General features: G+C 54.9%; 12 protein-coding genes across 12 annotated transcripts; 7 read left to right on the forward strand and 5 right to left on the reverse strand.

The window, feature by feature from the left end:
* Positions 1–9: 9 nt before the first annotated feature.
* Positions 10–4,261, forward strand: L969DRAFT_82510 (uncharacterized protein; the record flags this gene model as incomplete). The annotated part of the gene is made up of 3 exons (XM_014712080.1): positions 10–2,238; positions 2,286–3,953; positions 4,001–4,261. 3 exons carry the CDS (start codon positions 10–12, stop codon positions 4,259–4,261), a joined length of 4,158 nt encoding a protein of 1,385 aa, XP_014567566.1.
* Positions 4,262–4,280: 19 nt separating this feature from the next.
* L969DRAFT_50619 (uncharacterized protein) lies at positions 4,281–5,054 on the reverse strand (the record flags this gene model as incomplete). The annotated part of the gene is made up of 1 exon (XM_014712081.1): positions 4,281–5,054. The coding sequence occupies one exon, from the start codon at positions 5,052–5,054 to the stop codon at positions 4,281–4,283; it is 774 nt and encodes a 257-aa protein (XP_014567567.1).
* A 222-nt stretch (positions 5,055–5,276) lies between these two features.
* L969DRAFT_88384 (uncharacterized protein) lies at positions 5,277–8,984 on the forward strand. Its single transcript, XM_014712082.1, has 7 exons — positions 5,277–6,633; positions 6,683–6,786; positions 6,839–6,934; positions 6,985–7,789; positions 7,846–8,691; positions 8,749–8,815; positions 8,870–8,984. The coding sequence occupies exons 1-5, from the start codon at positions 5,406–5,408 to the stop codon at positions 8,487–8,489; spliced, it is 2,877 nt and encodes a 958-aa protein (XP_014567568.1). The 5' UTR covers positions 5,277–5,405; the 3' UTR covers positions 8,490–8,691; positions 8,749–8,815; positions 8,870–8,984.
* On the reverse strand, positions 8,551–8,921 carry L969DRAFT_95149 (uncharacterized protein; the record flags this gene model as incomplete). Its single annotated transcript, XM_014712083.1, has 3 exons — positions 8,551–8,691; positions 8,745–8,813; positions 8,868–8,921. The coding sequence occupies 3 exons, from the start codon at positions 8,919–8,921 to the stop codon at positions 8,551–8,553; spliced, it is 264 nt and encodes an 87-aa protein (XP_014567569.1).
* Positions 8,985–9,025: 41 nt separating the features above from the next.
* On the forward strand, positions 9,026–9,584 carry L969DRAFT_50615 (uncharacterized protein; the record flags this gene model as incomplete). Its single annotated transcript, XM_014712084.1, has 4 exons — positions 9,026–9,094; positions 9,259–9,358; positions 9,416–9,465; positions 9,525–9,584. 4 exons carry the CDS (start codon positions 9,026–9,028, stop codon positions 9,582–9,584), a joined length of 279 nt encoding a protein of 92 aa, XP_014567570.1.
* A 3-nt stretch (positions 9,585–9,587) lies between these two features.
* L969DRAFT_50369 (uncharacterized protein) lies at positions 9,588–10,058 on the reverse strand (the record flags this gene model as incomplete). Its single annotated transcript, XM_014712085.1, has 3 exons — positions 9,588–9,705; positions 9,764–9,982; positions 10,036–10,058. The coding sequence occupies 3 exons, from the start codon at positions 10,056–10,058 to the stop codon at positions 9,588–9,590; spliced, it is 360 nt and encodes a 119-aa protein (XP_014567571.1).
* Positions 10,059–10,098: 40 nt separating this feature from the next.
* Positions 10,099–13,721, forward strand: L969DRAFT_103974 (uncharacterized protein; the record flags this gene model as incomplete). Its single annotated transcript, XM_014712086.1, has 3 exons — positions 10,099–12,557; positions 12,613–13,099; positions 13,148–13,721. Exons 1-3 carry the CDS (start codon positions 10,175–10,177, stop codon positions 13,719–13,721), a joined length of 3,444 nt encoding a protein of 1,147 aa, XP_014567572.1. The 5' UTR covers positions 10,099–10,174.
* Positions 13,722–14,266: 545 nt separating this feature from the next.
* On the forward strand, positions 14,267–16,151 carry L969DRAFT_88387 (uncharacterized protein). The gene has a single exon (XM_014712087.1). The coding sequence runs from the start codon at positions 14,548–14,550 to the stop codon at positions 15,697–15,699; it is 1,152 nt and encodes a 383-aa protein (XP_014567573.1). The 5' UTR covers positions 14,267–14,547; the 3' UTR covers positions 15,700–16,151.
* Positions 15,672–17,442, reverse strand: L969DRAFT_88389 (uncharacterized protein). Its single transcript, XM_014712088.1, has 2 exons — positions 17,132–17,442; positions 15,672–17,080 (listed from the first exon to the last, which is right to left on the reverse strand). The coding sequence occupies exons 1-2, from the start codon at positions 17,387–17,389 to the stop codon at positions 15,749–15,751; spliced, it is 1,590 nt and encodes a 529-aa protein (XP_014567574.1). The 5' UTR covers positions 17,390–17,442; the 3' UTR covers positions 15,672–15,748.
* Positions 17,443–17,937: 495 nt separating this feature from the next.
* L969DRAFT_50486 (uncharacterized protein) lies at positions 17,938–18,924 on the forward strand (the record flags this gene model as incomplete). Its single annotated transcript, XM_014712089.1, has 2 exons — positions 17,938–18,210; positions 18,265–18,924. The coding sequence occupies 2 exons, from the start codon at positions 17,938–17,940 to the stop codon at positions 18,922–18,924; spliced, it is 933 nt and encodes a 310-aa protein (XP_014567575.1).
* Positions 18,925–19,416: 492 nt separating this feature from the next.
* L969DRAFT_18069 (uncharacterized protein) lies at positions 19,417–21,200 on the reverse strand (the record flags this gene model as incomplete). Its single annotated transcript, XM_014711698.1, has 2 exons — positions 19,417–19,926; positions 19,974–21,200. 2 exons carry the CDS (start codon positions 21,198–21,200, stop codon positions 19,417–19,419), a joined length of 1,737 nt encoding a protein of 578 aa, XP_014567184.1.
* A 145-nt stretch (positions 21,201–21,345) lies between these two features.
* Positions 21,346–24,014, forward strand: L969DRAFT_50307 (uncharacterized protein; the record flags this gene model as incomplete). The annotated part of the gene is made up of 3 exons (XM_014712090.1): positions 21,346–23,493; positions 23,541–23,571; positions 23,851–24,014. The coding sequence occupies 3 exons, from the start codon at positions 21,346–21,348 to the stop codon at positions 24,012–24,014; spliced, it is 2,343 nt and encodes a 780-aa protein (XP_014567576.1).
* Positions 24,015–24,021: the final 7 nt, after the last annotated feature.

The following is a 24,021-nucleotide window of genomic DNA, read 5'->3' on the forward strand; positions in this document are numbered from 1 at the left end:
GCACAGTGCATGGGCAAGAGCAAAGATGCTGCCACGCCCACTGCAGCAGACAAGTCTGCCTTGGCCACACATGGACCCCAAGGACGCAAAGCCCGTGCACACATTGTCTCCTCCGGCAATTCGCAAAAGCCTGCACCAGCAATCGACACATCCAAGCAGGTCTTTCCCGGTCATACGGGCAAGCTGCCCCTCAATCTGCTCAGAGAACGTTGCAACAAGCTCGGCTGGTCTGCGGAAGTCGAAGCGCAACGACTTGGGAAGGACAGATGGACTTGCAAATGCGTCCTCAAGCGTAGAAATCTCAAATCGGGTGCGATGGACGAAGTCATTCTCAAACCTCCCAGCTCGATAGAGAGCGAGATACGTCTGCCAGACTGCGGCTCTGCGGCTGAAGCGAGACAACTCGGTTCTGTGTATGCCTTGTACAGGTTCAGCAACTCGCTCAGGCTGGAACTGCAAATGCCTCCGACTTGTCGAGACTATTGGCGTAAATTGGAAGCCGAGAAAAAGGCGAGCCCGAAGAACAAAGCATGGCTATGGGCAGAAGACCCTTTCCAGGCTGCATCGAATGCCCCCGCGCCGCGCATAGAAGAGCCTGCTTCCTCTGGTCAAAGCACACCCTCTCGCGAGATAGCCAAGCCTGTTGCCTTGAGCAAAGGATGGCAAGAGGCACCCGAAGTACGCATGTCGAGCGACCTTCGAGAGCTTGTAGAGACCACAATAAGAGACCTCTTGCCCGTGTACCCCGAAGCCGCCCTGCCATCCAACGAGGACGACACGAGCTCTGTCGCCTTGACCTCAGAGGAGCAACACGTCCTGGCAAGATGTACAGCCCAGGGGTTTCGTCAAGGGCATTCAGAGAAAGCTCTGGTCTTCTTGCGTCAGTCGGCAGACCACTCGACCGCTCAGGACCCCATCGTTCGCTCGCTCCTAGCTCTGCCATTGCAGCAGGCAGTCGAGCAATATTTGCAGATCCACATCAGCGAAGACGATCTGCCTGCGCATCTCAGGCATAGAAAACCAGCAGATGCCAATGCGAGAGTCATCAGCTCTGCCAGCGACAGTGACGCTCTCAAGGAGTCCTGGGCGATCGACCGTATTGTCGCCCTTGGCTTTCCCCGACCTGCTGCTGAGGAAGCATACCGAAGCGCCGAGCAGCATTCTGGGCTGGCAATTGATCTGCTCTTGCGCCGGTTGGCCTTTGATGAGACTGATCCGGCTTGGGGTCAGCACTCGTTGCTCGATACACATCACGGCGATTTGGGCGAGATGAAGGAACGAAGAGAGGAGGAAGTGCTCGCACTGGAAGCGATATATGGCTCTCGCTTTCGCTGGCTCGACGATGACTCCTTCGCAATCGCAATGGATAGCGAAACTGATCGAGCGCCTGCTCTCCGCATCGATCTACACGACAGATCACGATACCCGAGCATGTGCGAAGAGTGTGTTGCTCTTCCTACCATGATCGTTACATCAGACGATGCACCGCCTTATATCGTTCTACATCTTACTGCGACGCTGCTGAGAGCATGTAAAGAACGAGAAGATCTGGCCGGCATTGTTCAGGCCGGTCAAGGAGGCCTCATCAGCGAACTCGTCGAGCTTCTATCGACGATCTGGGAACGTGTCTCGTCACATCCTCCAGATTTCAGGGCCGTCTTACGGCCTCTCGTTGCTGAAAGTGCCAACATCACTCGAGCTAGCACACCTCAGCCTCAACCGAACGGAAAGCCAACTAAGCGCACGAGGCAATATAGACCTGTCCAAGCTGGCGATAGTGCAGCGCTTCAACGCGAATACGAAAGCTGCATTGCGGGTGCAGCGTACAAGAAGATGCTCGAATCGCGCAAGAAATTGCCAGCTTGGTCGATGCAACAAGACATCATCGATCTCGTCACTTCTCACCGTGTTTCGATCGTCATGGGCGAAACCGGCTCAGGCAAGACGACTCAGGTCCCTACGTTCATACTCGACAAAGCTCTGAGCACTGGCAAAGGCGGCACTTGCTCGATCATTGTTACTCAGCCTCGTCGAGTCAGTGCAATCTCTGTTGCTACTCGAGTTGCTCAGGAGCGAGCCGAGACGATCAACTCGCCCCATCTTGTCGGCTATACCATCCGAGGCGAGCGCAAAGCCTCGCCGAACTGTCGATTGATGTTTGTCACGACAGGCGTGCTCCTGCGCAGACTTGCAAACGATCCCCAATTGGCCGGCGTCTCTCATGTCGTTGTAGATGAAGTCAGCGATCACGGTGTTGCTGAGAAGCAAAGCTGACGCAAGCACAGGTGCACGAAAGATCGCTCGATTCGGACTTGCTCCTACTCGAGCTGAAGCACCTGCTTGCATCGAATAAGCACATCAAAATCGTCCTCATGTCTGCCACCGTCGATCAGGCACTTTTTGCTGGCTACTTCAACGGTGCGCCCTGCATCTCATTGCAAGGTCTGGCGTATCCTGTTCAAGACTTCTACCTTGAAGACTATCTGCCGACTCTGGGCTATGTTGCGCCTAGCACGAAGCCTTCACGCAAGTACTCGGCTGAAGAGATCGCGCGTATCGAGGGTAGCTTCAAGGAGCATGGCGTTACTGAACCTGCACACATCAGCACACTCGCTATGCTCACGCGATCTGGCAAGATTGACTATGGTCTCATCGAAGCTTTANTCTCGAGATTGCTCATCGATACAGATGATGGGGCGATCTTGATCTTCATGACGGGTGTAGCAGAGATTGCCAGACTGTGCGAGCTCCTACGTTCCACCCAGACAACTTCGACACTGATCTTGCCATTACATTCGAATCTGTCAAATTCAGATCAAGGTCGCGTATTTGTCGTGCCGCCAAAGGGCACACGCAAGATCGTCGTTGCGACCAATATTGCCGAGACCTCAATTACAATTCCTGATGTCGTCTATGTCATCGACAGCGGACGAGTCAAGGAGAACGCATTCGATCCGCAATCTGGCCTGACTCGCCTCGTCGAACAAATGACATCGAAAGCATCGTCCAAACAGAGACGTGGTCGTGCTGGTCGTGTACAGGCCGGCCAATGCTACAAGCTCTTCTCGCGTTACACTGAACAAGAAATGGCTGATCATGCGTTACCGGAGATGCTACGCACACCTTTGGACAGCATCGTGCTGGGCGTGATGGCCGTGCGCGAACATGTCGACCCTCGCAAATACCTCTCGCAAGCCATTTCGCCTCCCAGTACGGCAGCGATCGATCAAGCTTGGAACACTTTGCTCTCACTCGGTGCGATTACTGGCAAGGGAAAAGATGCTCGCATCACGCCGCTGGGACGACATCTCTCGCTCATTCCGGTCGACCTAAAGCTTGGGAAGATGCTCGTCCTCGGTTCAATCTTCCGATGTATCGAGCCTGTCGTCACCGGCGTGGCCTGCCTTGCTTCGAAGCCGCTCTTCTTGAACAATCCGGAAACACGTGATGAGGCACAGCAAGCCAGACAACGATTTGCCAAGGAGAGATCAGATGTACTAACGAGCATTGCCGCATTCAACGCCTGCAAGCAACTCAAAGGTCGATCTGCGCTGCAAAGGTATTGCTCCGAGACCTTCATCTCTGCTTCTGCAGTGATGGATATCGAGATGCTTCAGCGAGAATTCATGACCAGTCTCGAGCAATCGGGCATCATTTCAGGCCGCAACGATCTCAATGCTAATGCAGAGTCTCTGAATCTCGTCAAAGCTATCCTTTTCGCAGGTACTGGCAATCTTGCTCGTGTGCAACTGCCGGATGCCAAGTATATTGCCGCCTCGTCAGGCAATGTCAGAGCAGACCACGAGGCAAGAGAAGTCAAATTCTTTGACGAGACCGGCCGAGTGTTCATCCATCCCGGTAGTACGCTCTTTGGCGATCCGAAGCTGCATCACTTTGTCACATACTTCTCAAAAGCGCTGACGACCAAGCCTTTCATCAGAGATGTCACAGAGGTTAGCCTGCCAAGAGTTGAATGACACATCTGCTGATCATTGAGCAGATACCGCTGTATGCTGTCCTGCTCTTCGGTGGAGAGATAGAGGTGGATTTCGCCAGAGGAGGATTGAAGATCATTACGCAAGGCAAGTCCGACGCATGGGTGAGGATGCGAGCATGGGGTCGGATTGGCATACTCGCTACTCAGCTCAAGAGGCTACTAGACGCAGAGCTGGACGCAATGATAGAATCACCGGAGTCACATGCGAGCGAGAGCAGTGTAATCTATGCGCTGCTCCGACTGCTTCAGAGCGATGGGCGCTGACGCTCTGATATGCATGCGATTACATTGGTGAGTAGTATAGAAAATTGTCTCGGGCCGTGGGCTTGAATGGCGTGGGTGGTGACGTGTCGACAGAGCTGTGGTCGCCCTCTGAAGAAGTGTAAGAGTAGACAGACTCTCTGCGGTCAAAGACTGCATCTGACAATCGCTCCAAGGAGCTTGCAGGCGAGGTTGACGACTGTACAGGTGCCAATATCGTGTTTGCCAGAGGTTGGGTGATCAAGGGCGTGGTGTGATGTAAGCCAAGCAGGAGCATGGGTGGCGTCGTAGCTGACGCTGTCCGAGCGGGAGGTTCGGGTGTCGTCGATGTTCTGACAGGTAGGCGAGGTGCTTTGACGACGGCTCGACGAGACTGACAAGTGGGACAGATCTTCACAAATCTACCGACAACGTCTTTAGGGATGTAAGACCATTTGGATCTCACGGCTGCGCTCGTCTTGTCTCTTCCGCCGTGAGAAGAGTGTCCTCTGACTAGTATCTCGTAGAGATCTTCTGTGCGTGCCACAGGCAAGTCTTGCGGACCTGCAACGAGCTCGATCACATTTGCTTGACGAGGGGCGTTTCGAAGTGAGAAGAATTTATCCGCCCATTGTCTGAATCGAGGCTCTCGCATGTTGTCATCGTCTCCAGAGAGATAGTCAATAAGGTCATGGTACGTTGCTCTATCAACAAGCGTGCGGTTCTGCTTGGTGTGGTGCAGACTGCTTGTGTACTCCTGCAATTGGTCTGCAAATTCGTGCTCATCTGGCATGCCTTTGCTTGTCTTTCGCGGCATCCTGTTGCCGTTGAAAGAGGGCAGAGAGTGCCTGGAGATATAAGCCGTGGAGGAGAGGAGCGTTCTGTGCTGATCCAGATTGGATAGGATTTGCGTGGCAGCGTCGGACCGAACCAGTCGCGCGACTTTTTGAGCTTCTTGGTAGCTGCTCGATCGATATGACCGACCGGCCGAAAGCGCCCCGGCCAAAAACCGAAAAGCGCGTCATGCGCAACAGGAGATCGCGGAATATGACGGGAGGAGCATTTTTGGGCCTCATGATCAGTCGTGTGCACAGCTGCGACATGGGCAGAGTGCAACAGTAGCCATCCTCCCGGCAAACAAGAAAGCCAATACGACACGTCAACGAGTATGGTCGGCCTCCTGTCTAGGATCAAGGGCTTGGCAGACAACGCGGGCGATGCCAACCCGGGTCGTTCTTCGTCAGAGACGCCAAGCAGCAGCGCAAATACTTCTCCTGCCAAAATGCGCACGCCCGACAAAGCGATCAGGAACGAGCCCGTGCACGGTGACCATGCGCACTTAGAGCCTGAGAACAGCGTGGACTATGCTGCACCGCGCAAATCAATGACCATGCCAACTATTGCTACGGCTGGCCATCAGATACCGACCATAGATATTGCAAGCCCACAGAGCGAGATGGCGCCACAGTTCTCCAGTCTCAGCCGAGACCGCTCAAACACGATGCCATCCGAGCAGATCGGACGGAAACCATCGATCAACAGCACTTTGTCTGCTTCTCATAACGACGCGACGAGACGGCAGTCCATCTCCAGCCGGGTGACTCCAGCAGATATCTCACACAACGAAAAGCACCCCGCTCTGACGGCCATTCTCTCACCGGGAGCAGAAGGACCGTCCGAACAAGGCTCACTCACACTAGATCATCTGCTCGATGTCCAACCGACCAATGCCACAGGTCCTCTCGGTTCACAACCCGAGATGATCATACAAGCTCAGCAGAGGCGAGCATCGGGCCAGACTGGCCTGTCTGGCTCACCCCTGACTCAATCCATGTCGCGAAGAGCGAGCGCATTCTCGGAACTTGATCTGAACGCGAGCGGCAAAGACGCCGTCTCTCTTGCACAGTCTCAGTCAGATTCTGCACTCAACTCTAGAGGTGGCTCACCACCCAATGATGCGCATCCGCCAAACGGTCTCGGAGCTCTCGCTGCCGTCAACACAGTCGGCGGCACGAACCAGCTCGCTGTGAGCTCAAGTAGCAGACTGGGTATCGCTTCAGACTCTCCCTCCCGGCGGGGCTCAATCTCTGCGCCCAAATCGCCTATGTTGAGCGGCAAAAAGGGGAACAAACAGATCGGCGGAATAGGCAGCGCTCTGGCTATGTCCGGTGCAACGCTTGCTAGCCCGGCTCCTGCACTCACGCAGCCAATACGAGTGGGCAGAATGAGCGGTGACGACTATGCCAATTCAGATCGTGCTTCTTACTACGGCGACGCAGACGGAGATGATTCGTCTAGTCATTATGGCGCAGGCTATGCAGTTGCCTCGAGCAAACGCAACGCTGACTTTCATGTTCTTTTCAAGACTATACCAGAAGATGATTATCTCATCGAAGGTGTGTTCCTCACCAGCGCGCTGACACGGTGTACTGAGCTTGGCAACAGATTATGGTTGTGCCCTCCAGAGAGACATCCTCATACAAGGCCGGCTGTACATCTCTGAGCATCACCTCTGCTTCAATGCTAATATCTTTGGCTGGGTCACTACGGTGAGCATCATGCTAGCAAAATCAAGACGCTGCTGATGTTGCTTATACGCAGCTCGTCGTGCCTTTTACGGAGGTAGTAACGATCGAAAAGAGAATGACTGCGTTCGTCATTCCTAATGCAGTTCAAGTAGCGACACTTCACGCAAAGGTCGCCTTTTCCTCTCACTGTGATCATCCCCTTGCTAACAATCCCCGCAGCACATTTTCGCTTCGTTCCTGTCTCGCGATACGACGTATGATCTCGTGACGAACATCTGGCGAATATCTCACCCTGACGTACCTCAAGTCGCTCTGCGCGGTAACGGAGCGCATGAGAATGATCACGATAGCTCGGACGAGGGTCCGGAAGAGGGTGAAGGTCTCGAGCGAAGTAGCACAGAAGGCGCACGCAAGCGAATTGCACGCCGACTTCGCGGTCGCAGCAGAGGCGCAAAAGACCAAGACTCGCCAACTAAGCCGAAAGATGGCATTGAAGTCGCTGCCCAATCGAATGGTACAGCAGAGACGGCCAGACCGGTCAAAGGAAAGAAGGAGACCCATCCTGTTACAGAGTGCGACTGTCTGACGAAGAAGGAACATTTCGCCAATGTCGTCCTCGATCAAGTCTATCCCACCTCACCAGAAAAGCTCCACAATCTTGTCTATACGAGCGCCTTCTTCAAGGATTTTGCGACGAACAATCAGAAGCTAACGGATATACAAATGTCAGACTGGAAGCCCAGCACTGAAGGCACTGGCTTGCTTGAGCGCTCGATGACTTACATCAAGCCGCTCAGCGGACCTGTAGGACCCAAGTCGACGAAATGTCACCTGACAGACGCGAATATCCATATCGACTACGATGCCTATCTGACCACATTGACGACCACGAAGACGCCCGATGTCCCGAGTGGAGGATCGTTCGCCGTCAAGACCAAGACGTGTATCATGTGGGCAAAGAACGACAGCGCTCGTATGGTTGTCACGACAGAAGTCGAATGGTTCAAGAGTAGCTTCTTGAAGAGTGCGTCTCCATCTGCCAGGCCACTGCCTCGACTGACCAAAGACTCGATGAAACAGGCGTGATCACTTCGTCCGCATTGGAAGGGCAGAAGACGCTCTACAAGGAGATGGACAAAGAGATGCGGACGTACATCCAACAGCATCGCACAGAATTCGGATCGGTCACCGCTGATCCAGGCGAGGAGGATGAGGAGCCTGCGATGCCTGCTCCGATCACGGAGACCAAAGCAAGCGAAACGCCTGACGAGCAGCCCCAGACTACTCTGTTCGGCTTCGATCTTGGTCCTCTGAGTCAATACGTCTCCCCCGTGTCCGATTTCCTCAGCTCGGCGAGCGAGTCGATTGCAGATCTGACGGGACAAGCATCGCCTACTGCCATCATACTCTCTCTCGTCATCTTCGTGCTGCTGGTATCGAATATCAAGTCGCTCATGACGAGTCGGCACCCCGAACGACCTCGTTCGCTCCGGACCGGCTCGGCGGATGATCATGCTCATCAAGTGGCAGATGCGGTCAAAGACGTGTTGCACGAGTATTTTGCCTTTACGAAACAGCACCCCGAAGCGATTCCTTCAGCAAGCACGACAAACTTGCCTGCTACTCTGTCCGGAGCGACAGAGATCAACGAGATCACCCAAGCTATCGCTGCGCTTGAGGCGAGGCTCGCAAAATTGAAGCAGTCCATCGATCAGGTTGACTGATTGCGTCTTTTGCTCTCCAGGATCACAGCGTGTAATATTACAAGCAGAATCACATGTCGAACTACAATGCATCTGCATGCACTTTGCCTACCTCCTCTTTGCGCTGCTTGTTCTTGCCGGGCTTGACTAGAGAGGTTTTGCAGGCAATTGGGTGAGCAAGACGTTGTGCCTCTTCTTGATCGTCACTCGGTGTCGAGAGAACCTGCGGGTTCCGATACCCGTTGAGCCTGTGGCTAGCTCGATGGAGAGGAGTACGCACTTGTCATCTGGCGAGAATCGAGCAGGATGAGCAGATCGTGTGAGCTTTCCGGCGTCTGTCCGTTTCTGCAGCCACCGGTGTAAACTTGCTGTGGGACGAGCAGTGAGACATCTGCCTACCTTGAGCGTGTACCTCCTGTTGCCTGCCTCGTCGAGCGAGTACATGAGATGCATCTCTCGGACGAGTTGCTGGGATTTCTTGGCCTCTGAAGCGCTAAAGTTATTTTATCGCGAGCGAACGCAGGCAGAGTGTGAGCGTTGGGCGCCGGCGGAGCAGGATGGGCGGGATCGACGAAGCGTCACTGGAAGCACGGATACGAGCAGTGCTGCCAAGTGCAACTCATGTCGTACGCTTGCCTGTGCACGCTGGTTGCCTTGGCTAACACTCAAGATGATGATTCAGCAAGTCTTTGATATCTCAGGCAAGTCCTGTAGCTTCTGAGCTTGCTCCCAAGCTCAGGTACCTCGGGTCTGCAGGTGGTTGCGGACAGGCATGTGAACTGCAGAGCAGCATGCACATGCTCACTCACACCATGCGAAACAGTCCTATGAGGTAATCATCGTGTCACCTGACTTTGAGGGCATGTCGACGCTCAAGCGGCATCGCAAAGGTGTGTCAAGAGGCTCTCCGTCCTCGACCAGAGCTGATCACGCAGGACGTTGCGCAGTCAATGAGCTACTGGCGGACGAGATTGCGCAATTGCACGCGTTTACGCAGGTGAGGAGCTCGCTTGGGCGACGGGTCTACCGAGCAGCAAGAGGCTGATGGACCGGCAGAAATCGCTGACGCCGGAGCAATGGTCAAAGACCAGAGTGGTCGATGCGACGCCACAGTGACGTTCAGCCGCCGTGTAAAGTCGAGATGAAGACGATCTCGTCGTTCGGCTTGATGTTGTAGTCCAGCTCGCCTTCGAGTTCCCAATCGCAATCGTTCACGAGCACCAGAATACCCGGTCGACTGTGCGGCTCACATCAGCCCGACCCTCGTCATGCAAGCTGGGAAAGTGGGAGCTTACACAGTCTGACCTTGAACGAATAGATCGGGTCTCTGCTTGTCTTGTAGCTCGCGCTCGAGCAGATATGCAATGAGCAATCGGATGTCTGTCGCTCGCGATGCTGTTGAGGAAGAAAGCGCCGCTCCTAGGTCTCCTTGAGCTAGGCTTGCTGCATCGTAATGGGTTGGCAATCTGACGGTACGGCTTCGTTGGCTGCCGAAGAGCAGCTCCATGCCACCCCTGCCTCGACATGCCCTGAGCTCGGTGACGATCTACATGACGAGAGTGCGGACCCAAAGGCGACTCTGATGTCCATTCGGCCGAGCAATCCGGCTTGTCAAAGCTGGCAGACAACGCGTCGTCGAGGAGAGGAACAAGCAAGGATCCGACTGACTGAGCCCGGCTATCTCTCACGAACAAGCTCCGGCTAGCATGGCACACGGCTTCAGACATCGCTTGGGAGGTCTCGGGAGCTCCGGCAAGGTAGCCGAAGCCGCTCAGAGTCTGGACTGGACTCAGGAGCTCGAGCATGCCAATCCTCTCAAGCTCGGCAGGCTGGCCGACTTGACACTTCCCTCGGACGTCACTGCTATGGCCTACGATCCACTACAGGGTCTACTGGCCGTCGGTACACATTCCGGCACGGTACACGTCTTTGGAGCTCAAGCAGTGCGGACCTCGTGGAAAATAAAGAGTAGGCAGGATCAACGGATCAAGCTGTTGCAGTTCTGGACGGGCACACCGCTGCTCATCATCATCGATGAGAGCAACACGCTCTCCATCTTTGACCTTGCCACGCTCGAGCATCGCAGTCAACCTACACGCTACGCCGTCACGAGTCTACGGAGTGATGTGACGGCCATCGAGTCAACTCACGTCCATTCGCATCTGTTTATCGGTTTCAGAGATGGATCGATAGATTGCTACGATCTCGCCTGTGCTCGCATATCCGGCCATAGGATCTCGAATCTCTGGCTAGAGCAAGAAGAAGTCCTCAGGCGGTCCGGTGTGCCCGACGCGCCCTCGCGTCGTCATATCCCCGTCCTCGTCGACATTCACATCCACCCGACCGATCTCAATATCCTCGCAGTGGCCTACGAGGGTGGTGTGGCTCTGTATGACATACGAGCGAGGGAGGTCAGATCTACTTTCGATCTGATCATACCCCCGGGCGCTCTGGGCGGCGGTGGCGACTCGGGAGAACGCTTGTTTACCGAGCGACGCCCTGCAGTCACATGTATAGCCTTCAGACATGATGGTCTCGTCCTAGCAGTCGGTCACATTGACGGCAGTATCTCTTTTTGGGATCTCAACGATGCCGATCATCCCCTCTTAGTCAGAACGCTAGACAGGACGGACGTCAACATTGCCAATGCAGCCGACCTCTTCAATACCGACGAGACTCAACAAGACGAACAACCTCGTGAGCCCATCTTCAAGCTCTCTTGGGCTTCTCCGCCCGAGCAAGGCTTCGTCGAACGCATGACGACTGCTGCACCAGCTTCACTAGAGACTCAGCTCATCGTGCTCGGCGGTCTCACTCCTTCCGACAGAGCAGGCGTCTACGTCATGCATTTCCCCCTCGTTGCTGCTCTGGCTAGTACCGGACAAGCAGCAACGAGTCCGATCAAGCAAGCATTCGGTCGACTGCGCGATTCACTCAATCCGACAAAGCGATCAGTATACCCTACTCTCGATGCAGCGCAGGATTACCTCGTCCTACCTCGGACGGCTCAAGCGGGTTTGGCCAATGATCCATTTGGCCTGGTCATTACCTCATCAGCTCAAGAGCAGCCTAAGGACATGACAGCATGGTCGTTTCCGCCTCGTCACGCCGAGCTACAGGAAGAACTCGCACTGCCTACCTTACTCGCTTGGTCTGGCAAGCGATGTATCAGCACAAGTAGTATCAGATCGGTTTCGAGCGAGGCACATAAACAGCTTCAGAGAAGGCGAGAGACCCGGCTGCCGGCTTTACCCCTCGCAGGCGGGACTGCTCAGCCCAGAGCAAGAGGGCACGAGAAATTGGAGGCGATGGTCTCTGCTGTTCAGTTGGAAGAGCATCGCATCTTGCTTACAGGCCACCGAGATCTGTCTGTGTGCATCTCAGATCTGTCGTCCTCGCTGCTCGCTCCGTCTTATGCCCAAGATATGACACAAGACTCCAGATTGCGGCGCGATTTCCCTTCTCTGCTATATAGCCTACCCGGCCAGACCGTTCTCGCGGCTCTGCGTGAGAATCATCATCGTCGTCTGGACTTGCGACCCGATCTGAGCGTCACGCACATTGAGCTTTGCGAAGATAGCCTCGAGCTACTCGTCGTTTTCAATGACGGACAATCGCTCATCTTTCGCTTGGGTTCAGCTGGCGAAGCGGAGTACGAAGGCCCTCCTGCATCTTCTCGCAAGTCAGAGATTCCACTGCCTGCGCACGATGCCCCTGCCTGGACAGAATCCACCAGTCCCCCACCGCCCGTCCGTCCTGCCCGATCGTTGCTACGTACACAGTCGGGCGAAGTTCCGCCGCCTCGTCCTGCTCGCAGAAGACCGCTCGAAGGACAAAACTGGCAAGTGGATTCGACCAACATCTCACGCCTGTCCGTCCCGGGCAAATTCAAACCGATGTACCGCGTTCAGTGCTCTAGCGATATCCTCACTGCGCTCGATTTCAAGATTGGCTTTGTCGCTCTTGCATATGGACCCAATCTGGCCGTATTCGATCTGAGAACGGGCGAAGCGATCCCGAGACCACAGGCGAGTAATGTGCGGGAGGTCATATCCGTCCTCAAATTCATCGTTGGACCAACGGAAGAAGGTGCGTGCATTGCCATCGCTCGCTAGCAAGAGCTGAACATTGCATCAATGTACAGATGCGGAGAGTGCAGTCAGATTGTTAGAAGTAAGGACCAGTGGGCAATGTACGGTGCTCGATTTTCACCAAGCAGCAGATACTTGGATCATCTCGAGCGAACGACGCGTATTCGACCACAACAGCCTCTCAAAGCCGCTCAACGCCATGGTTTGCGATATCAGAGGCAAGAATCTCGCTGCCAGTCCGCAGCTGCTCGAAATGGCTATGCTCGCCCAGCGTGATCCCATGATGCGCAGAGAACGCGAGAAAGGACCGAATTTGCATTCGCTCAGCTTTGTCATTGCTACTCGGTCGATGGCGTCCTTCGTCAACACGACCGGCACTCGACTGACCAAAATCGATTTCGAGGTCGAAGCTGTGGGCGCAGCGATGCTGCATTTGCAGGGCCGTCTGCTCCTGGCGGTTTACTTTCGAGATGGATCAGTCCGCGCGTATCGAGTGCCCGGCCATCTCGAAGAAATCCAGCTTGTCAACACGATAGACGAGTGAGCGCTCCATCGTGTATACACTGATCATGACTGATGCATGAGCAGTTTCAAAGCGGTTCCACCGGTAGAAGTGACGCCAAGCGGTGATTGCTTACGCACCGATCACGACGGCATTCATCTCATCACACTGTGCGACGTTTTGCGACCAGCCTATCCACCTGCACTCACTCTGCACAACCCACGCAACAATGTGCGCACACAAGCCATAGCTACGATGGGCTCGACCGTCATGTCCTGGTTTGGCGGCGTGGCAGGTCCGGCGACGGGAGCGGAAATCGACAGCTTGCTTGCAGGACCGAATCGGCCCCCGCCAAAGACTGCGCCTACAGCTACGCCAGACAGTGCCGCTCCCCGACGTGGACCTGTTGCGACTCCTTCGTCGAGTACGGGCACAGACTATAGCAAGATCAATCGCCAGCGCGCAACAGAAGAGACCGCTCAAACGCGAGATTATCTGGCGGAACTGCAGCAAGGTCTCTCCGAGCGCGGCATGAAGCTCGAGAATCTTCAGAACGGTCTGAACGATATGTCGGCAGGAGCATCGAGCATGCTGGCCAACGCCAAGCGCATGGCGGTCCAGCAAGCAGCCAAGCAAAAGCTAGCAAGTATGTTCACATAGAAGTCGAGGCGGCCTCTGCATCTGTCTTCGCGTTGATCTTTGCATCCGCTTTACGCCGTCGTTTGCGAGCAGCGGCAGCTTTTTTGGCGCCGAGCTTGTCCCATTTGGCCTCGACTGAGCTCTTGCCGGGATTGAGATGAAGATCGAGTTTCTCTCTCATGATCTTGCGAGCGAGCGATCTGTTCCACTCTCGCGAGCGGGTCTCGTGACATTGGACGCGGATACCAGTCGGACGGTGAATGAGCGAGCAGGATATGTTGGTCTTGTTGATCGATTGACCACCCGGTCCACTGCCTCTCACCCAAGTCTCTTCCAAGTCGTCCTCATCGAGCTGTGGCAGGCTCGGCTTGTGCGCTGCTCGTGCCAGCCTAGGACATGATGCAGAGAGCAAGGATCGCCGTGTCAGCGTTCGTGAGCCCAAGCAAGCACGAGCAAGCATGCCTGCCCTGCGTGCCCGTCGCGATGATCGATGATGTCAACGTCTGTTTGTCGACTTGTCAAACCACTTTTCCTCGAAAACTCAAATCTGTGTGTCCAGCCAATGAGCCAGCGCTGCGCCGACACTGCACTTGGCTCATGGCTGCGACATCACGACGGCTTCATCCATGAGCATCTCATCGTCGTACAAGGTTCTGCTTACGCTCAGTAGCCCTGCAATGGCTGAAGCGGGACTACAGACGAGCTGGGCGACAAGAGCATCATAGCAACGACTGACTTGCCTGCTGGAACATGCATAGCCTCCTGTCCTCACACACTTGCCATAACGCCCACCTCGGCGAGAGCAGCACTCGGACACCATGCGACTGAGCTGTCTGATCATCAAGCAATGGTGCTCTACTTGGTCTTGCACAAGCATCCCTCGCCTGCTGTCTGCTGCCTACATCAGGCCTATGTGGACACTCTCCCTCCGCGATCAGCCATGCGTACGCCTCTGTGGTTCAACCCGGCAGAAGTGCAGCTCTTGCAAGGCACCAATCTAGCAGGCGCGGTCACGGATAGGCAACGCGATTGGCAGCTCGAATGGATGACCGTGCTCAGAAGGGCCGGCCAATCTGGACTCTTCAAAGCGAGTTTTGAGGAAACCTGGCCTTCTGCGCTCTGGGCTGCTACCATTCTCTCCTCTCGCGCATTCCCATCCCATCTGATTGACGGCAATGAGCAAGCCTCGACGCCCGTGCTATTTCCAGGTGTCGACGCTTTCAACCATCAGCAAGCGCGCAAGGTCACTTGGCAAACATCTTCCGCCTCTGGCCGGTTCAATCTCGTGCAAGATGAACCAACTGCTGCTGGACAGCAAGTCTTCAATAATTACGGGCCAAAATCGAACGAGGAGTTTCTGCTAGGCTATGGCTTCATCATACCGAATAACCCAGATGATCACATGGTGCTCAAGCTTGCTCCACCACGACTCGCGCCAGGTCACGCAGAGCCCAAACGATCCCTGGAGAGCGTGCTGCAAGCATGTCAGCTGACCGAATTGAGGCACCTCGTACGAAGAGACGGCGTCATTCCCGATGCGCTGTTGGCTCAAGTCAGGTTGATGATCAGTCTACACGATGCCGAAGACGGCAGGACGCTAGAGGGCAGACTGCAGACACAGAGCGCTAGTGCTGGCGAGTATATCAGCCTAGATAACGAGCTCAATATGATTGAGCAAATCATGACCTTGCTCTACCTCCGCATCAATGCGCTCTCGCAGGACGTCTCTGCGATGATCGTTGAGGATAGTCAGGAAGACCTCGTCAAGCGTGCTCGGACAGATGAGCCGGCAGCACGCGATCAGACCGCAGCAGCTCCGATCAGACCAGAAGTGCTCGCCATGGTCATGGAGTATCGCAAAGGTCAGCTCGAGATCGCACAAGCTGCCACACTCTTTTGCCATACCTTCTTGCTGGAGAGAGCAGCAAAATCAGCCCAGGCGCAAGGCATAGATGTGACTCTAGAAGACCTGCAGGATTCTGTCAAGATGCAAGCATAGAAGCAAGTACGCGAGCCATTAGCATGTCTGTTGTACAACATCATGCACATCAGTACTCCGATTGCGTCTTCTTGCCCGCCAGTGGACTCGCGATAGCCGGCTGACTGTCGAGCAGCTTCCCCCCGTAGAGCGTGTGCATCTCGTCCGCTCCGTTTGGCCCGTGTAACTGAAATCCTCTCCTTTCCACTGTATCCGGCGCACGAAGCCCTTGCGCTCCGAACCCAAGCGAACGTCCTTTGCGTCCAAACAGGGTATCCTCAGGCAGCTGAACACCATCCTGGCCGCCAAAGGACACTGAATTATCTGCTTCTTGTAGATCGAAGATCGGCAGCGCGCTCTGATTGCCCTCGTCTTCCGAAGTCCAACTCTCGTCTGCCAATCGAGTAGGATTACGAAAGTCGTCTTGATCTTCGAGGTGGCCAAGGCCAGCATCGTGCATAGGTTTGAACGGACTCGCATGCCGCTGGGCGGCGCTTGCAAGTACGTCTCTGGCCAATCGTGATGCTCCTTCCTTTGCCGGCGTCTGACTCGTCCGGGTCGCATCTGGCGTTGGCGACAGTCCGACTCGGTCTTGAGCTTTCCGACGTCCGGGTGTGTATGACGTCGCTCGAGTGGCAGATGCGAAAGTGTCTTGAGCGTACCGAGGCGATGTCGGCGTCGGTGCGCTCGCTGATTTCTGCTGGACTCTCACAGGACTATCGAGACTTGTCAGAGATACAGCTGACAGATCAGCGATGCCGTTCCATCTGCCGTCTTTGTCCGCTGGTAGATCTGCAGGGAACACGACTTTCTTGCGAGCCAAAGATGCACGCCGGCTAGCCGGTTTGACAGGGTCTGCTGCCGGACTGTCTGGCGACGAAGATTGATCTCTATGTGCGGCCTGTTGCTTGCGGGCAGAATTGAGAATGGTCTGGTACAGTATCGGGTTGATTGTCCGCTTTTTAGGGCTCGGTGCAGCCTTTGAAGCAGAATCGCGCGTTGTGCTATCGTCAAACTGCATTGTCTCAAGCATGGGCGGCACGGGATCGGGTGAGTCAACGCCAAGCTCAGCCAGGCGAGAAAGCGTATCCTTGTAGCCTCGTACGTCGCGTGGTGCCGTGACGGGTCGTGGCTCTGTCGCCAGATCTCGCTGTAAGCGGTCAAAGGGAGATTGATCCTCTGCCCAGCTAGGTCTGGCTGGCGTTGCGCTCGATGCTTCGCTCTCGTCTCCAATGGGTGTCGTCCTTTCGACTGTGACGGTCTCGTCGTCTTGGCTGTCGAGCGTGAGATTGGCATTTGTGCTTGTCTCTGTCTCGTCGTCGCTCTGCAGTGCGCCGAGAGCCACCTCGAGCGGATCTGTGAGCCTGATACCTGCAGATGCTTCGAAGAAAGCTTTCCAGAACTGCGCAAGCGTCACTTCAGACCGTCTCTCCTGCGCCTGAAGAGCCCTTACCTTGGTCGAGTCCCATATTGCCTTGCTAGCGAGACCGTACCGCTCTACGCTTGGCAGGATGGCTTCTGTGATGGTGGCGTAGCTTCTGACGATGTTCTCGTCTATGTTCTGCAGCAGACCGAGGATGTTCTGGTCAATCTGATCGCACGCCATGTTACATTCTGCCGCGGACAGCTGAGAGATCTCATTGTCCGAGAGCATACGTGGCCCCTCTCGCGCGTAGAAGAGGGGCACATTCTTGCCATCGGAGCTGGCCATCTCGCCGAACAGCAGCTGCCCCGCCAGGCGTCAAGCTTGATCTGACAGTCGTTGGCCTGTGAAGAGCGTGAGAGAAAAGTCAGACGCGTCGCGATTTCAAGCGCGTCTCCCGCCAGAAGCGACGCAAATACCTCCTGCCTTGACCCGAGCTCGTGACCGTCGATCAAAGTGGCTAGATTCATCAGGCGAACGTCGTCAACAAACGATCGGATCGACATGGGCTTTGCGCGCAAGATTCGATCCTCCCCCAGTCAGTCGCGTCGAGAATGATGGCTTAGTTTGTCGATCTGGGACCGAGCGCTCGTCGTATGCCGTAAGGGCTCGAGCCGAGGGTTGAGCAAGGAGAATGACCTATTTCCACTCCACGCGCCAGTGTTGTTTGCGCTCAGGCGGGCACACTATAAAGTCTACGGTTCCTTGCTTTCCTCATCAGCACTTTCACAGTTCGCCTTTCGCTACCAAGCAGCATTTGACCTTTAGTCAGCCTCTACGGCACTCACCACACTCATTCAGACCTACCAAAGCCACTACTACCCCGCCAAATCATTATGAAGGCAGTCGCAGTTATCTCGGCACTTGCTGCCGCTTCGACCGTCGCAGCCATTACAGACACTCAGATTCTGCAATTCGCTCTCACACTCGAACATCTGGAATCTACCTTCTACAAGGGCGTCCTTGCTCGCTTTGATGCCCATGACTTTGCCAAAGCTGGCTACGGACCTTCAGTCAGACAGCGCATCGTCGAGCTCGGCAGCGACGAACAGACCCACGTCAATTATCTCACCGCTGCGCTCAAGCAGGATGCGGTTGGCCCATGCAAGGTGTGCATGTCTGACCTAGACTTTAGGTGTTCATGTGCTGATACGACGAGCAAGTACTCGTTCCCTTATAACAGTGTGACCGGCGCATTGGGCTTGGCCAGAGTGCTCGAATCGGTTGGCGTGTCGGCTTATCTAGGAGCAGCCCCTGCCATCAGCTCGCCTGCCTATCTCGAGGTTGCCGGTTCTATCCTTTCGGTCGAAGCGCGTCATCAAGGCTACGTGGCAGAAACTCAGAAGCAGTCCGGCTTCCCGAGCCCCTTCGATATCGGCATTGATCCCTCGCAAGCATACACGCTCGCTGCGCAATTCATCGTGCCTGGCTCGTGTCCTGCTGCTGTCGGCGCATTGCCAGTCCAGGATTTCCCCGCACTCACTGTAGAGACGGCCTCGCCCGCAGCTGGCAAGCCAATCTCTTTCAAGTTTGCGTCCAAGTCCTCAGCTCAGAAGTACGCTCACTTCATCTTTGCCAACGCTGGCGGCGCGATGGATATCGGTCTGCCTCTCAACTCCAAGGACACCGTCACTTTCCCCAAGGGCGCACTTGGCCCAGTCTACATCATCATCACTGACTCTGCCGACGCTGTCACTGATGCTCACACGATTGCCGGACCTGCCATCGTTCAGCTCAGCGACCCCGATGTGTCCTCCAAGCCATGGGGCAAGCCTGCCAAGAGCCACAAGAAGAAGCCCTGCAAGAAGTCCCACAAGGCCTAAGCGGGCCCTGTCGTCCTCTATCACGCCAGCTTCACGTTTCAGGGTTGTTGCATTAACGCACCGCATTGTTATTTCATGAAACTTGACTCGCTCGATCGAGCTTGCAGTCGTTTCCTCCTCATTGCGCGCGCTTTGCTTGGAATTGATCGAGCTTGTGAATCTGCTACAACAGATTCCCCTGCCTTGCGCCATCGTGATAAGCCTTCGCTGGCCTGCTGCCATTGCCTTGACTTAGCGTTGCAACGTGAGATAGCCCTCGGTCGGGGCGTGACTGGCAGGGGCTGCATCAGCTGTTGGTCACGCAAGCGAATTGCCCAAAGCGATTCACAATGACTTTGACAAAATATGTGACAGCCTTTGTCGGAGTCGCCAAGATAGTCCGATGTCCAGCACCGCCGGCATTGGCAACACAGAAGTGAGCGCTTTTTAGCTACTGAGCTGGACGCATGCTTGAACGAGTTTCGCTTGCCAGCGCACTGCAAACATGACGGCTCAGTAAGCTGAACCTCGGCCTGCTGCTTTGCGTGGATCGGATGCCGCAGTAAAGATGCCATCTTTCAGTGCAACAACATGACCCGTGCTGCCTGTTGTGTCTTCATACGTGACATTGTAGCCTTGATTGGTCAAGAAAGCGACGGTCGAGTTCGAGTAGCCTGGTATGCCCACTTGAGGGCTCGCGTACTCGAAATAAGTAACGTTTGTAAGTTGATCATGCCATCGCGAATGATGTACTGTAGCGTTGGCCGATAAGGCTTGGTCAAGGTAGTGATAGATATTTTGCAAAGTGGCGGTGATGATACGCGAGCCGCCCGCACTACCCGTTGCCTCAACAAAATTGCCATCGAGGTCTTCGACGATGCTAGATGCAATGGAGGATTGGGGACGTTTGCCAGGTTGTATGAAGTTGGCCGGGGCAGCGGCAAAGCCGAAAGAATTCGTTTGACCGGGTGAACTAAAGTCGTCCATCTCATCGTTCAAGATGATGCCCTTGTCGGTCATGACCTATGTACGCATGAGCCACATAATCTCAGAGGACGCTGTCGAAGTACCTGCGAGCCCCAGTAGAGGTTGATGGTGGTCGTAAGTGAGACAACATAGCCATTGCTGTCGGCTGCCGCGAGATGTGATGTACCGCTATCGTTCAGTATGGCGTACTTCCCAATGTCATAGTAGGCATCTGGGTATGTTCTGTTCGGGCTGATCTTGGCTCTTGCCTCACTTGCGACCTTGTCCGTCAAGAACGATTTTTCGAGCGCTGATACGTTTGCTGTAAAGGCGGGGTCGCCAAAATTTGTCCTTTGCGCATAGGCCAAGCGTGTAGCTTCAATGAGATAGTGTGTGGTCTCGTTGATTGCAGGATCCGTATCCGAGGCTGATCCATTGAAACCTGAGAAAATCTTGAGTGCAGACAAGACAACCGAGCCCGACGAGGGCGCAATGGTGGAAAAGATGCGGTGATTGCGATACTTGATCGAAGCAGGTTTGCGCAAGATGGCGGTGTAGTTCTTGAGGTCTTGCACGGTGAGGATGCCGCCACGAGATTGCGAGGCATTGGCGATAGACTGCGCATTCTCGCCTTCGTAGTACCAGTCTGCGCCATGATAGCCTATCGCTTCGAGTACATCTGCATATCTCTTACGATAGCATGTCTGACCAAGTGTGAGAAGTGTGCCGTTGGGCGCGAATGACTCTGCAAAGAGAGGATCTGATAACAAGAATGGGTAGCCTTTGAATGCATTGGCCAGATCGACGCTGACAGGGAATCCATTGCGAGCGAGATCGACAGCGGGGGCGAAGAGGCGCGCCCAGGCTAGCTTGCCATGACGATGATGTAGGCTTTGCCAGCCTCTTATCTCGCCTGGTATGCCGTTGGCCAACCCACCAACAGTCGAAGCAGTCTTGTCCGATGACTCTGTATACAAAGTCTGGTTGGCACCTGCGGGTGCTGCCTCCCTAAAGTCGATCATCTCGTAGGCATGGCCGCTCGCTGTGGGGTATCTGACGATACCGAATCCACCCCCGCCGATACCGCTGTGGAACGAGTTGATGACGCCCACGCAGAGTGAACTGGCGATGATGGCGTCTGCTGCAGTACCGCCATCTTTGAGGGCCTGTAAGCCTATCTGGGAGCATGCAGCGACCTCAGTCGCAATGGCTCCATGCTTGCCGGACACGGGCGTCGAAGGAGGGTCGGAGGTCGCAGCGACGAAGCGGGGGCTAGCACTGACGCAGAGTACGGCGCAGATGAAGCAAACAAGACTTATGCGCGCGATCATGATGCTAAAATTCAGGCGTGTGGGCGTCGACTGTGGATGGCGGAGTGCAGCTGATAAGCGCAACGTTAACTCGGCGCGTGCCCCGGCTTGTTGGCAAGGTGGGTGTGGCCGGCTTGTCGTCGGTCGCCTCGACAAGACCGGCACGATGCTCCGCAAGCTCAGCACGGCAGCCCTTCGCCATCGTGCTGTACGTGCAAGAGCGGCGAGGCTGACTATCGCGGCGTCTACACCATCATCGCCAAGGTCATGCTCTGTCGCGCAGACCCCGCGTTGCCTGGCTGGACTCAGTACGCATCCTCGAAGCTATGCGACCGTCAGAACAGCAGCACCGTACAAGCGCAAGCCACTGTTTGATAAGATCCTCATCGCCAACAGAGGCGAGATTGCCTGTCGCGTCATACGTACCTGCAAGAGACTCGGCGTGCGCACCGTTGCGGTCTACTCGGACGCGGACAGCAATGCGCTGCACGTACAAGAAGCAGACGAAGCCTATCATATCGGAGCTTCTCCTCCGCTCGAGAGCTACTTGCGTATCGACAAGATCATTGAAGTATGTCGACGTTCAGGTGCTCAGGCTGTCCACCCTGGCTACGGTCTGCTTTCAGAGAATGCTGGCTTTGCCGAAGCGTTGGCAGCAGCGGGGATCGTCTTTATAGGCCCTCCTGCCAGTGCCATTCGGGCAATGGGTAGCAAGTCGGAATCAAAGAAAATCATGCTCGCCGCGGGCGTGCCTTGCGTGCCTGGCTACCACGGCGAAAATCAGGATAGCGCCTTCTTACAAGATCAGGCGCAAGAGATGGGATATCCTGTGTTGATCAAAGCGACTAAAGGTGGAGGGGGCAAAGGCATGAAGATCGCCATGTCTGCCTTGGAATTCAACGCCCAGCTCGAGTCGGCAAAACGTGAAGCACTCAAATCGTTCGATGACGATACAGTCCTACTCGAACGATATGTCATCGATCCCCGTCATGTGGAAGTGCAAGTTTGCTCAGACTCGACGGGCAAACCAGGTGGAACAGTTCATCTCTATACGCGCGATTGCTCAGTCCAGAGACGGCATCAGAAGATCATCGAAGAAGCGCCTGCGCCCGGCTTGTCAGAGTCATTACAGCAAGAATTGGCAGATAAAGCGATTGCGGCTGTGGAAGCTGTGGGATACAAAGGTGCAGGCACAGTCGAATTTCTGCTCGATTCGAAAACGCACGAGTTCTTCTTTATGGAGGTCAACACACGTTTGCAAGTCGAACACTGCGTCAGCGAAGCCATCACCGGTATCGACCTGGTCGAGTGGCAGCTCGACGTAGCAGCGGGCAATCCTCTACCCCTCAAACAAGAGCAAATTCAAAAGAACGGTCATGCTTTCGAAGCTCGCATCTACGCCGAAAAGCCTCGTAACAATTTTTTGCCCGACGCAGGACGTCTCATTCATCTCTCGCCACCTGTCTCGAGTCACAACGTCAGAATCGAGATTGGCGTGAGAGCGGGCGATGATATCGGACTCTTCTACGACCCCATGATTGCCAAACTCATTTGCCATGGCCCGGATCGTCAGGCTGCTCTACGGACTCTTCGACAGGGTCTTGCAGAGTTTCATGTCATCGGACCGTCTACCAATATCGAATTCCTGCGTTCTTTGGCTGCTCATCCCGAGTTCATCGCAGAGCAAGTCCAGACGGGCTTCATCCCGCAATATGCGCACGATCTATTCGCTCCGCCCTCTCTGCCTACAGCAGCCGATCTAGCTCAAGCTGGCTTGTTCAAGTCGATCGAGGCGTTGTCTTGGCTCAGTATGAATGACGTCGATTCGCCCTGGTCCACACTTGCTGGAACACGCTTCTATGGCGATACGTATGCTTATCGCTCCGACTTTGTTAGTCAAAATGAAGCTGTATCCTCTGTATCTGTCTCAGTAGGCTCGAATGGCTTCGATGTGCTCGTCAAGCCAACACAAAACGAATCTACGGCCTACGAGCGCATCCAAACCGAAGTCTCTGCTAGCAATACATTGTCGACTCGTTTGAATGATCAGACCCATGTGACAAACGTCGTGGTCGAGACGCCTGCTTCGAGCGATAAGCTAGAACGATACCATCTGTTCAACAATGACGGCACATCCTTTGCACTCGATGAGCCGATCCCAGCCTGGCGCGAGAAGCTCGAGTCTGCTCAGCCACTTGGCATGGTAGGAAGTGCAATCAAGGCGCCTATGCCTTGCCGCGTTGTTTCTGTCTCTGCTGCACAAGGTCAGCAAGTCGGAGAAGGCGCTACACTGGTTGTCGTTGAGGCCATGAAGGTAAGCCACTCCCGATCATCTGACAATACGAGCTAAGCCTCTCACAGACGGAGATGACGCTACGCGCGCCTCGCTCTGGTAAGATTGCGAGTGTGCACTGCCAAGCTGGCGATGTCGTGGGAGCAGAGAAGCCACTGGTCGTCTTTGAGGAAGAAACCCCCTGACGCGCGCAAGCTTTCTCCTCAAGGCGAGCACGGTATGTCTGTGTGACTGTGTGTTGTGCAAGAGTATGCATGTATGTATGAGAGAGTGTGCCTTCAGGTTTTCAGCAACGAATTGTGACATCAGCAGATGCTCTTTCGAGCAGCATCAGTCTCATTAAATCAGTTTTTTTTTCTTATTTTCGTTCGTCATGAGGCAACACGAGTGAAAGCAGACTGCCCAGCATATCCGACAGAGCCATCTACACTGTGATGTCTCGTGCCGCCATGCTGAGCAGCCTCGCTGGGATGGAGATAGTTTGTGTGCTTCTTGTCAGCCCAAGCGAACCATCTGGTGCGTCTTCGTTGGTTCCTAATTAGCATCTGC

Source organism: Mixia osmundae, assembly GCF_000708205.1.
Source record: "Mixia osmundae IAM 14324 unplaced genomic scaffold scaffold_6, whole genome shotgun sequence".
Taxonomy (NCBI): Eukaryota; Fungi; Basidiomycota; class Mixiomycetes; order Mixiales; family Mixiaceae; genus Mixia; species Mixia osmundae.

Bases quoted from the DNA above. Each gene is read 5' to 3' on its own strand.
- L969DRAFT_88387 (XM_014712087.1), top strand. From the start codon at position 14,548: ATGGTGCTCTACTTGGTCTTGCACAAGCATCCCTCGCCTGCTGTCTGC.
- L969DRAFT_88384 (XM_014712082.1), top strand. From the start codon at position 5,406: ATGGTCGGCCTCCTGTCTAGGATCAAGGGCTTGGCAGACAACGCGGGC. The intron at 6,634-6,682 runs GTGTGTTCCTCA...GCTTGGCAACAG, and splicing joins AGATGATTATCTCATCGAAG to ATTATGGTTGTGCCCTCCAG. The intron at 7,790-7,845 runs GTGCGTCTCCAT...TCGATGAAACAG, and splicing joins CAAGAGTAGCTTCTTGAAGA to GCGTGATCACTTCGTCCGCA.
- L969DRAFT_88389 (XM_014712088.1), bottom strand. From the start codon at position 17,389: ATGGCCAGCTCCGATGGCAAGAATGTGCCCCTCTTCTACGCGCGAGAG. The intron at 17,081-17,131 runs GTAAGGGCTCTT...ACGCTTGCGCAG, and splicing joins CAATATGGGACTCGACCAAG to TTCTGGAAAGCTTTCTTCGA.